Source organism: Schistocerca cancellata, chromosome 9 (genome assembly GCF_023864275.1).
Source record: "Schistocerca cancellata isolate TAMUIC-IGC-003103 chromosome 9, iqSchCanc2.1, whole genome shotgun sequence".
Lineage (NCBI taxonomy): Eukaryota > Metazoa > Arthropoda > Insecta > Orthoptera > Acrididae > Schistocerca > Schistocerca cancellata.
Genome location: NC_064634.1, coordinates 477,583,927 through 477,596,735, shown reverse-complemented (window position 1 = coordinate 477,596,735; position 12,809 = coordinate 477,583,927). Strand labels below are relative to the sequence as shown.

The 12,809-nt window shown below is 46.4% G+C and overlaps 1 protein-coding gene across 1 annotated transcript in view; it reads right to left on the bottom strand.

Annotated features, from left to right (window-relative positions):
• Positions 1 to 12,809, bottom strand: part of LOC126101507 (diacylglycerol lipase-alpha) — a 477,330-nt gene that overhangs the window by 300,762 nt on the left and 163,759 nt on the right. Inside the window, exon 6 of the mRNA XM_049912151.1 lies at positions 1,253 to 1,337. Within this exon, the coding sequence (XP_049768108.1) occupies positions 1,253 to 1,337 (85 nt within the window). The remainder of the gene's footprint in view (positions 1 to 1,252; positions 1,338 to 12,809) is intronic.

Here is a 12,809-nt window from a genome sequence, read left to right as displayed (position 1 = left end):
GCTGTGCGTAAAGCAAAGCCATGAGTTTCATAACACGAGTTTTTGTATGAGTGTATCATGGTCTACACAATCTCATTTATAAGCTTTGCTGCTTTGTATGAACTTGCCTCAGGGTTGGACGGTGCCACACTGTTCATTTACATTAATTGTGAATCATAATCAGATAATCCATCATCATTGTTTCATTCTGAGCACTGTCTATAAAATGTAATCAATGTCCTACTATTTTTCCACACACAAGCTGGAAAACTGACTACTGAAATTACATTGAAACATCGAAATAATAGTTCCAGTTCACTTTTCCACTCTGTATCCTTTAGGAAATCTACATTGAATCTCCACAAACCACTGTTACTTCTTGTCTGACAGGTGGCTAAATAATGCATCTAGATCTCTCATAAACAGCTGAAAGATTCCTAGAGAGAGGTATTCCGCAGTAAAAACTCACAAGCACATGCTTCTAGGTGCTGATCGACACAAAAACTATATGTTTCAATAATGTTGGCTTTTTGTCCAACTTTAACGTATGTTGCAAGTCCTCCTTTTTCCATGTTAACTGTACGCGAAAATGAGCCAAATCTATAATCTCTGATATTTAAATTCTCCACCCCTGTGGTTGCATGGTGTTCGGAGAGGCACAGAGCATCTATCACTTCAGAATTTTCTACATCTTCTAGGCACACAATGAGCTCATATGTATTGTTTTTCAACCCTCTAACGTTCTGATGAAACAAAGTTTTATTTTTCTGGGAGCTGCTCTAATTTCTTACAATACTTTCTGTTAGTACATGACTCTAACCTAAAAATGTGCCCCTATGATTCCGTACTCACAGGAATTTTGTTCTGTGCGCTCGTGGCCCCCCTTAAACTTCCTACAAGGTGCTCAGCTAATCTTTCCTTTCCCCTCGTATTCAACTGCAGGCCACGATTAGTGTTTTCCCATCTCACAATTGCAGTGACAGGCACGGCACAAATATGATTCTTCGCTTCAGCCAAAAGCAATTTGCTCAGCTCTTAGTTCACATTGCTAACAGCTATGTTACCTTGGGCTGGTCACGTTGGTGCAAGACCTCGACAGACCACACAGGACTGTCTGTTGTTGCTGCTCCTATTTCCTCCAGTCACATTTAACGCTACAGTCTAAGCTGTAAGTAGCAGAGATGACCCCGCCTCGCCTACTTTCTTGACGAGCTCTACATCCACATACCCTTTCGTTAGATGTATGGAACGGATTTTATGGTAGCGGACTCACCCGGTTCCTGTCGCTGTTTCCCATGCAGCAGAAGAGCAGTCTACACCGGTGGTTCCAGCTGTCCTGGTACGCCCGGATCACCTTCCTGGAAGCAGGCAAGCAACACATGTTACAGCAACACACAATCTTCCTCCGTAGCACCTACATGGATACTGTTTGTCATTTATCAGACAGCTGTAAATTTCATTGATCATCTTCACGATTCCTCCTTTCGAATTGGACCACGGGAACTGGCTTATAAAAGCGATAGGTAGATTACGCAAAAGGGTGTCAGTCTATTTATTGCAGTATTTTGCGAAACGTTCACAGTGAAATCAGTTGAAAACTTTAACGTTAGTTGAAGTAGATTTGACACTGCACAGAGGACATTTCAAAAACTTTAACATATTGTTTGCAGACATGATCTTCAGTTTAATATGCACTGACAAATAGCGAAGTGTTATGTGTTATGCAGACATGATCTTCAGTTTAATATATGCTGACAAATAGAGAAGTGTTATGTGTTATCAGTCTGGAGTAGAAGCCTGGACATCAAAAGCTCTCACTCGAAAAGACTAAAGGCATTTGAAAAGTGTTAAGAATCTCGTATGCAGATTACGTGACCTACACTGAAGAACTTCACAGTGCTGGGAAACACCTTACAGTAAAAAACGAACATAACATGCAGAGAAGCTGCACATTTTGCACAAAATTTTTTAAAACGTGAAGTACAGCTTCTTGAAACTCATTATTGAAAGAAAGACAAAAGGCGAACGTGGCTGAGGAAGAGTTTCGTGGTCACAGAGTAGAACAACATCTCTGACATCACCATCTTCGTCAAAACAGCTAAGAAGAGAGAGGAATACACCGTGATGGTCGTGGTCGCCAACCTTCTATGACAAGATAGCAGACACACACACAGACGTTATTCAGCCAATATTGTATCCATGAGATATAATATTCTGAAGAAGAGATTATTTCAATTTGTTTTTATTACAAATGTGTAACGTTTCTTATTTTGTAGCCCTTTTATCCATGCCTAATTGCCTCCTTATTCGGATATGCTAGATTTATGTGTCGGAAGTTTCATGCAACTTTTCGCGGATGATGCTGTAGTATACAGAGAAGTTGCAGCATTAGAAAATTGCAGCGAAATGCAGGAAGATCTGCAGCGGATAGGCACTTGGTGCAGGGTGTGGCAACTGACCCTTAACATAGACATATGTAATGTATTGCGAATACAAAGAAAGAAGAATCCTTTATTGTATGATTATATGGTAGCGGAACAAACACTGGTAGCAGTTACTTCTGTAAAATATGTGGGAGTATGCGTACGGAACGAATTGAAGTGGAATGATCATATAAAATTCATTGTTGGTAAGGCGGGTGCCAGGTTTAGATTCATTGGGAGAGTCCTTAGAAAATGTAGTCCATCGACAAAGAAGGTGGCTTACAAAACACTCGTTCGACCTATACTTGAGTACTGCTCATCGGTGTGGGATCCGTACCAGGTCGGGTTGGCAGAGGAGGTAGAGAGAACCCAAAGAAGAGCGGCGCGTTTCGTCACAGGGTTATTTGGTAACCGTGATGGCGTTACGGAGATATTTAGCAAACTCAAGTGGCAGACTCTGCAAGAGAGGCGCTCTGTATCGCGGTGTAGCTTGCTGTCCAGGTTTCGAGAGGGTGCGTTTCTGGATGAGGTATCGGATATATTGCTTCCCCCTACTTATACCTCCCGAGGAGATCACGAATGTAAAATTAGAGAGATTCGAGCGCGCACAGAGGCTTTCCGGCAGTCGTTCTTCCTTCGAACCATACGCAACTGGAACAGGAAAGGGAGATAACGACAGTGGCACGTAAAGTGCCCTCCGCCACACACCGTTGGGTGGCTTGCGGAGTATAAATGTAGATGTAAATGTAGATGTATGTCTACCACTACTGGTTTCAGATTTTTTTATATATATACACTCCTGGAAATGGAAAAAAGAACACATTGATACCGGTGTGTCAGACCCACCATACTTGCTCCGGACACTGCGAGAGGGCTGTACAAGCAATGATCACACGCACGGCACAGCGGACACACCAGGAACCGCGGTGTTGGCCGTCGAATGGCGCTAGCTGCGCAGCATTTGTGCACCGCCGCCGTCAGTGTCAGCCAGTTTGCCGTGGCATACGGAGCTCCATCGCAGTCTTTAACACTGGTAGCATGCCGCGACAGCGTGGACGTGAACCGTATGTGCAGTTGACGGACTTTGAGCGAGGGCGTATAGTGGGCATGCGGGAGGTCGGGTGGACGTACCGCCGAATTGCTCAACACGTGGGGCGTGAGGTCTCCACAGTACATCGATGTTGTCGCCAGTGGTCGGCGGAAGGTGCACGTGCCCGTCGACCTGGGACCGGACCGCAGCGACGCACGGATGCACGCCAAGACCGTAGGATCCTACGCAGTGCCGTAGGGGACCGCACCGCCACTTCCCAGCAAATTAGGGACACTGTTGCTCCTGGGGTATCGGCGAGGACCATTCGCAACCGTCTCCATGAAGCTGGGCTACGGTCCCGCACACCGTTAGGCCGTCTTCCGCTCACGCCCCAACATCGTGCAGCCCGCCTCCAGTGGTGTCGCCACAGGCGTGAATGGAGGGACGAATGGAGACGTGTCGTCTTCAGCGATGAGAGTCGCTTCTGCCTTGGTGCCAATGATGGTCGTATGTGTGTTTGGCGCCGTGCAGGTGAGCGCCACAATCAGGACTGCATACGACCGAGGCACACAGGGCCAACACCCGGCATCACGGTGTGGGGAGCGATCTCCTACACTGGCCGTACACCACTGGTGATCGTCGAGGGTACACTGAATAGTGCACGGTACATCCAAACCGTCATCGAACCCATCGTTCTACCATTCCTAGACCGGCAAGGGAACTTGCTGTTCCAACAGGACAATGCACGTCCGCATGTATCCCGTGCCACCCAACGTGCTCTAGAAGGTGTAAGTCAACTACCCTGGCCAGCAAGATGTCCGGATCTGTCCCCCATTGAGCATGTTTGGGACTGGATGAAGCGTCGTCTCACGCGGTCTGCACGTCCAGCACGAACGCTGGTCCAACTGAGGCGCCAGGTGGAAATGGCATGGCAAGCCGTTCCACAGGACTACATCCAGCATCTCTACGATCGTCTCCATGGGAGAATAGCAGCCTGCATTGCTGCGAAAGGTGGATATACACTGTACTAGTGCCGACATTGTGCATGCTCTGTTGCCTGTGTCTATGTGCCTGTGGTTCTGTCAGTGTGATCATGTGATGTATCTGACCCCAGGAATGTCTCAATAAAGTTTCCCCTTCCTGGGACAATGAATTCACGGTGTTCTTATTTCAATTTCCAGGAGTGTATTTATATTGAGAGGCCAATGTCAAAACACCCAGATTCATGAACAGGGGTCGACAAGAGGTTCGTGAGGTTACCCCACTCACTGCCCAAACCTCCCGTTTGTGAGCCAAAAATATCCTTTTGGAATGGGAAGAGTTGCCCGAAAAAATAATACCATGCGACATAAGCAAATGAAAATAAGCAAAGTAGACAGATTTTCGTGTCGGTGGATCTTTCACTTCAGACACCGTTCGAAAAGTGAAGATGGCAAAATTAAGTCTTTGAAAAAGATCCTGAAAGTGGATTTTGCACGATAGTTTACTATCTATCTGGACACCTAGAAATTTGAACTGTGCAGTTTCGCTAATCATATGCCCATTCTGTGAAAGCAAAACATTAGGTTTTGTTGAATTGTGTGTCAGAAACTGTAAACACTGACAAGGGAAGGCCGCGACGTTTGGAACGAGGATTTACTGCAAACTTCGTACACTCGTAGTATCTACCTGTGAGTGGTCATTTTTACCACAAAGCCGCGGCAGCTGACTGGTTGGCGTTCAAGCCCCGTAACCCTTCGTAAGTTTTTTTTTATTTTCAACACAGTCATTTTCTTTACTATTTATATTACAATTGACATAATGGTAAAAATAGGTGTAGTCGGAACAAATTTTATTAAATTTACAATGGTATTTGGCAGTCTACAAATTTTTATTATTACAAATAATATAGTTTACTATCGACTAGTAAACTACCAAACGCATAAAGTGATACTGAAAATGTATGGTTGTCTGTGTCTTCAAAATTTGCTCGTATTTGATCGAAAGGGAATGAGAAATTGCTTCTCGTGAAGACGCTATTAAAATACAGTCGATACTGCATGACCAATTAGCAGCGCCGATATTGAAGGAAATACTGCGTTATGCATGATTTGCTTCCAAATTATCGTCTGTAAGAGAGGTTTTTGAATATGTTAACGAGGTTTGTTTTCTCACGGAAAACCTCAAAAGACCTCGGGAATGCGGAAACATAGCATTTATTGATTGCAACTGGTGCCGTTTAACTTTATATTTTCCATGTTTTTACGAAAAATTCCACCCTGCAACTTGTAATGTCGAAAGCGACGATTAATTGTACGTCTTTCGAAAGCCGTCTGTGCCGCTCATAAACTTGGAGGTAACAAGTCGCTACGGGCTCCTTCCAGGTATGAGGGATTTCTCAGATCACGGACAAGCATACATTTCCAGTATCACTTTATGCGTTTGGTCGTTTACTAGTCGATAGTTACGAATATTATATTTTTTGTGATAATAAAAATTTGTAGACTGCCAAATAACACTATAAATTTAACAAAAGATCATCCGATTACACGATTTTTTCCCATTATATCAATTGTAATATAAATAGTAAAGAAAATGACCGTGTTGAAAATAATATATATATATACACTCCTGGAAACTGAAATAAGAACACCATGAATTCATTGTCCCAGGAAGGGGAAACTTTATTGACACATTCCTGGGGTCAGATACATCACATGATCACACTGACAGAACCACAGGCACATAGACACAGGCAACAGAGCATGCACAATGTCGGCACTAGTACAGTGTATATCCACCTTTCGCAGCAATGCAGGCTGCTACTCTCCCATGGAGACGATCGTAGAGATGCTGGATGTAGTCCTGTGGAACGGCTTGCCATGCCATTTCCACCTGGCGCCTCAGTTGGACCAGCGTTCGTGCTGGACGTGCAGACCGCGTGAGACGACGCTTCATCCAGTCCCAAACATGCTCAATGGGGGACAGATCCGGACATCTTGCTGGCCAGGGTAGTTGACTTACACCTTCTAGAGCACGTTGGGTGGCACGGGATACATGCGGACGTGCATTGTCCTGTTGGAACAGCAAGTTCCCTTGCCGGTCTAGGAATGGTAGAACGATGGGTTCGATGACGGTTTGGATGTACCGTGCACTATTCAGTGTCCCCTCGACGATCACCAGTGGTGTACGGCCAGAGTAGGAGATCGCTCCCCACACCATGATGCCGGGTGTTGGCCCTGTGTGCCTCGGTCGTATGCAGTCCTGATTGTGGCGCTCACCTGCACGGCGCCAAACACGCATACGACCATCATTGGCACCAAGGCAGAAGCGACTCTCATCGCTGAAGACGACACGTCTCCATTCGTCCCTCCATTCACGCCTGTCGCGACACCACTGGAGGCGGGCTGCACGATGTTGGGGCGTGAGCGGAAGACAGCCTAACGGTGTGCGGGACCGTAGCCCAGCTTCATGCAGACGGTTGCGAATGGTCCTCGCCGATACCCCAGGAGCAACAGTGTCCCTAATTTGCTGGGAAGTGGCGGTGCGGTCCCCTACGGCACTGCGTAGGATCCTACGGTCTTGGCGTGCATCCGTGCGTCGCTGCGGTCCGGTCCCAGGTCGACGGGCACGTGCACCTTCCGCCGACCACTGGCGATAACATCGATGTACTGTGGAGACCTCACGCCCCACGTGTTGAGCAATTCGGCGGTACGTCCACCCGGCCTCCCGCATGCCCACTATACGCCCTCGCTCAAAGTCCGTCAACTGCACATACGGTTCGCGTCCACGCTGTCGCGGCATGCTACCAGTGTTAAAGACTGCGTTGGAGCTCCGTATGCCACGGCAAACTGGCTGACACTGACGGCGGCGGTGCACAAATGCTGCGCAGCTAGCGCCATTCGACGGCCAACACCGCGGTTCCTGGTGTGTCCGCTGTGCCGGGCGTGTGATCATTGCTTGTACAGCCCTCTCGCAGTGTCCGGAGCAAGTATGGTGGGTCTGACACACCGGTGTCAATGTGTTCTTTTTTCCATTTCCAGGAGTATATATATATATATATATATATATATATATTTGACGACGGATATTATCTTGCGATTTTCTCAATAACGCTTGAGAAGTATGCGCTACTGCTTACACATTTTGGTGCCCTAATGGAGTACTACTGTGGGGCGGCGGGTGGAATTATTTGTTAATAATAATGTTTTGTGTAATGTAGAAAAAATGCATTTCGCGGCCGATTAGCACCATATTTGGTACGGAGGGTGGAATTATTGTTATTTAAAATGTTTTATTTTTCCCGGCCGATTAGCAATATATGTGGGGCGGCGGGTGGAATTAAATGGCTCTGAGCACTATGGGACAACATCTATGGTCATCAGTCCCCTAGAACTTAGAACTACTTAAACCTAACTAACCTAAGGACAGCATACAACACCCAGCCATCACGAGGCAGAGAAAATCCCTGACCCCGCCGGGAATCGAACCCGGGAACCCGGGCGTGGGAAGCGAGAACGCTACCGCACGACCACGAGATGCGGGCACGCGGGAGGAATAATTGTTGTTAAATGTTCCTATTATTTATGCAGTCTATTGCCGTTCTCAACACTGGCTCACTAACTACAATATTGGCAACCAGAAAGTGATTAGCAAAACGTGAAGCCTGTAATTAGAATTCCTAGTGCCCACTTCATCTGAGAAATACACTTATAGCTACAGCTCATAGCTCTGAGGGATTAGGAGATTGTCTGGGATTCATAATCAAAAACGATTCTCTAAAAATGTTCACTATATTCTGAAAGTCACAGACCAGAAAGAATCCACACAATCCAACTAACTACCAGAGCAGTTCAGAGTCTAATGCGCTGATGCAACTATAACTGTTCAAATTAAATGTTTAAGTGAATGCTCGCCATAATTTGATGATAATGTTCATCAAACGCCACGCTAAATGATGGTCGAATGTCTGTACCGCGACGGCACGTGAAAATACGACATACGCAAACTGAAGCTAGATCATTAAAGTCATCCCAGAATTTTAGCAAAATGGTCTGTTCTGTGTCGCGATAAAGGCTAGAGTGTGAATGTGGGATGAAAGTTGCGCTGCTTATAACGCTTCACTCGAGAACGATTTCCCGGTTACGCGTATCCCGAGTAACTTATTACGGCATCCGAGGCTGTTTATAGCAATGATACCGACGCGACGCGACGCGACGCGACGCGACGCGACTCCCGTCACACGTGGTGTGCCATTCAGCGTCTGGAGAGAACTGGGGCCGCCTTCTCTCGTGCAGCGTTCTTATATATAAAGCCGCGGTGCGGACGGCTAAGGGAACGCCTGATCAATTCCGCTCTCCCGACTAGCCGCTGGACTAGTAATGCACCACTTTAAGTTATTGAATAAATCATCGCTTCCTTTGCTCATGACCGATGAAGTTCTCAATTTAAATGTGCAATTAGCACACAGGTAAGTAATCATAATAAAAGTCTGACGTGGCTAAGTCAAATATTTTGGGCGAGAGAATTAATTTAATTACACTACACGCAGTAGACGAGCTCTGAACTTGCTCTTTGGAGACATGCTATCGCTATAGTTTTATAGTTATTCAATTGAAACTTCTCACATCTTTATGATTATAGCGGATCTCCTTTCTACTTAAATTTAAACATCCTAGCCTTATTTATTCGCCTACTTAATCTATCTTGCTTCCTTAATTTTTAAGACAAAAACCAGAAAATCATGAATTTCAACTAAAATTTTAATTTGTGAGATCCAGAAGACTGTTTCTACTAAATTATTATACAAAAGGAATCTAAATATAAATTTTTAAGTTTCTAGCTCTTTTCTGTTGCGCCAATGATTTTTACAGAAAAACGGCGAAATTTCGAAAATGGTTAAAGTTATTGAACTGATATTCAACACATATTGATTTATTATTACTCCTGAGATGCTAGAAACGTTTCAAGTTATTTACTTGATTTTTAAAGTATTGCGCAACATTTATGACGTCAGAGCTAGTTCCAGCGGACTAGGCTGACAGACAATGGAAAGACTGATGAGAATTTTATACGGCGTGAGTAGGCTGCTTCCCTACACTACGAGTATACGAAGTTTGCACTAAATCCGCGTTCCAAACGTCGTGGCCTCACCTTGTGAGTCGTACTGTGATTTAACGTTAGTTTAGTATGCCAATATCGATTATTTTTTGGACTTGCATATGGGGCCTGAAGATGACATAATGAATTGCTGAAACTGGTAGCGAAAATAAAATAAAATAACATCACAATTGCAGTGTTGTTTAGGGGACTTCATTGTTAAAAACTATGACTTTGTGGTCGTTCCATTTAAAATCGCACGAAATTGTTTCAACCAGGTTCTTGTACGTGTTGCCTGACGCCAATTGTAGGTGCGAGGGGTGTTCAGTAAGTAATGCAATACACTTTTTCCTCTGCTCATTTCCGTTGAAAAAAAGGCAGAATTTATTGTGGCACATCGTGGAGGATTCCCACTTCAGCTCCTGTAGTTTCATGAAATTCCGACATGTGGCGGCGCTGTATGTAGCGTTCAAACGGGCGTCTGTGACGGCGGTGCGTTCCAAAGGGAGAGCTGTTACTGAGTTTCTTTTGGCGGAAATCCAGAGCATCGCAGATATTCATCGGCGCTTGGAGGATGTCTATGGGGACGGGACAGTGAACAAAAGCACGGTTTGGACTAGACTTCTGTCATTATGACAACAATGTCGTGCAAACCTGTCCGATTTCAAACGGTCGGCCACATACAGCTGCGACTCCTGAAACGCTGGAACGTGCGGACACTCTCACTGGAAGAGACAGAAGAACCACGATCAAACACTTCGCAGCGCAACTGGATGCCTGTGCGGGTAGTGGTGACATATTCGTCCACCAGTTAGGGTATTTAGAGGTGTGTTTCCAGTTTCCGCTGGGTTCCTCGCTGCCTCACCGCCTCACAGAAGACCATAAAGAGCAACGACCTTCTGTGCGGAACTGCTTGCGCGTTACGAGGCTGATCGTGATAATATGTTGTGGAACATTGCCACAGGCGATGAGGCACGGGTTCATCACGCCGAACGAGGAAGAAATCGGCAAAACATGGTGCAGCACCACACAACCTCTCCTCCGAAGAGAAAGTTCAGAGCCGCACCCTCAGCCGGTAAAGACTCTGAAGGGGTTATTCTCTTTGATGTCCACCATCATGGGGCAGCGATGAGGTCTTAACCGTATTGTGCTGCCCTCAGGAGGTACACTACTGGCCATTACAATTGCTACACCATGAAGATGACGTGCTACAGACGCGAAATTTAACCGACAGGAAGAAGATGCTGCGATATGCATATGATTAGCTTTTCAGAGCATTCACACAAGGTTGGCGCCGGTGCTGACACCTACAACGTGCTGACATGAGGAAAGTTTCCGATTTCTCATACACAAACAGCAGTTGACCGGCGTTGCCTGGTGAAACGTTGTTGTGATGCCTCGTGTAAGGAGGAGAAATACGTACCATCACGTTTACGACTTTGATAATGGTCGGATAGTAGCCTGTCGCGATTGCGGTTTATCGTATCGCGACATTGCTGCTCGCGTTGGTCGAGGTTCAGGAGGGTAATACGGAACGCCGTGCTGGATCCCAACGCCCTCGTATCACTAACAGTCGAGATGACAGGCATCTTATCCGTATGGCTGTAACGGATCGCGCAGCCACGTCTCGATCCCTGTGTCAACATATGGGGACGTTTGCAAGACAACAACCATCTGCACGAACAGTTCGACGACGTTTGCAGCAGCATGGACTATCAGCTCGGAGACCATGGCTACGGTTACCCTTGACGCTGCATCACAGTCAGGAACGCCTGTGATGGTGTACTCAACGACGAACCTGGGTGCACGAATGGCAAAACGTCATTTTTTCGGATGAATCCAGTTTCTGTTTACAGCATCACGATGGTCGCATTCACGTCTGGCGACATCGCGGTGAACGGACATTGGAAGCGTGTATTAGTCATCGCCATACTGCTGTATCATTAGGCGTGATGGTATGGGGTGCCATTGTTTACACGTCTCCTTCATTTCTTGTTCGCATTGACGGCACTTTGAACAGTGGACGTTACATTTGAGATGTGTTACGACCGGTGGTTCTACCCTTCATGCGATCCCTGCGAAATCCTACATTTCAGCAGGATAATACACGACCGCATGTTGCAGGTCCTGTACGGGCCTTTCTGGATACAGAAAATGTTCGACTGCTGCCCTGGCCAGCACCTTCTCCAGATCTCTCACCAATTGAAAACGTCTGGTCAATGGTGGCCGAGCAACTGGCTCGTCACAATACGCCAGTCACTACTCTTGATGAACTGTGGTATCGTGTTGAAGCTGCATGGGCAGCTGTACCTGTACACGCCATCCAAGCTCTGTTTGACTCAATGCCCAGGCGTATCAAGGCCGTTATTACGGCTAGAGGTAGTTGTTCTGGGCACTGATTTCTCAGGATCTATGCACCCAAATTGCGTTCAAATGTAATCACTTGTCAGTTGCAGTATAATATATTTGTCCAATGAATACCCGTTTATCATCTTCATTTCTTCTTGGTGCAGCAATTTTAATGGCCAGTAGTGTGTCTGTTGCCACAAAAATGGAAACGAACTTTTCCTTCTGCATGACAAAGCAAGGTCTCGCACAAGTCTGTTCACAAAACGTGACTGTACTGTTCTTCCTTATCCACACTAGAGCCTGAAACTGGAACCGTCCTACGTCAGTCTGTCTCACCCTATGAAGGCTGCAATCCGCGGGAAGCAGTACGTGAATGATGCGGAAGTTATTGATGCAGCAAGGCATTGCCTCCGATGTCGACCAGTGGAGTGGTAGCACGCAGGTACACGGGCGCTCCCAGTAAGGTGGTGTAGGGCCGTCGCGGTGAAACGAGATTGTTATGAAAAATAGGTTGTTGCAGCAAAAAGAGTGGGGAACAATATCCTGTATTGGAATCTGGAATAAAACCCACCTGCTTTAGGGGAAAAAAAAGTGTTGAAATACTTATTGAACGTCTGAGCTGATGCGTTTCTGGCGCCAGTTTCCATCGATCGTCATTTTGATCTTTGAATCGACTTGGATGCTTACTTGTCTTCTGCTCATCTTTGGCGGCGCGGATTTGACGGCAGCGCGTGCGCTCTGCTGGGGAGGTGTATCGGGATCGGCGGTGAGCGAGAGTCACGTGGGACTGTGTACGTAGGCAGGGCGGCAAGAGGACGAGTCGGACAAGGAAGGAGCGGGGCCAGCGGCTACGGCGCGTTGAGTGGTGAGGGCAGATCTACCGCCCACGGTGATTTGGTTTTCCTAGAGGTCGGAAGGACAAGCTCCTTCGAGTCTGTTATAAACTACGC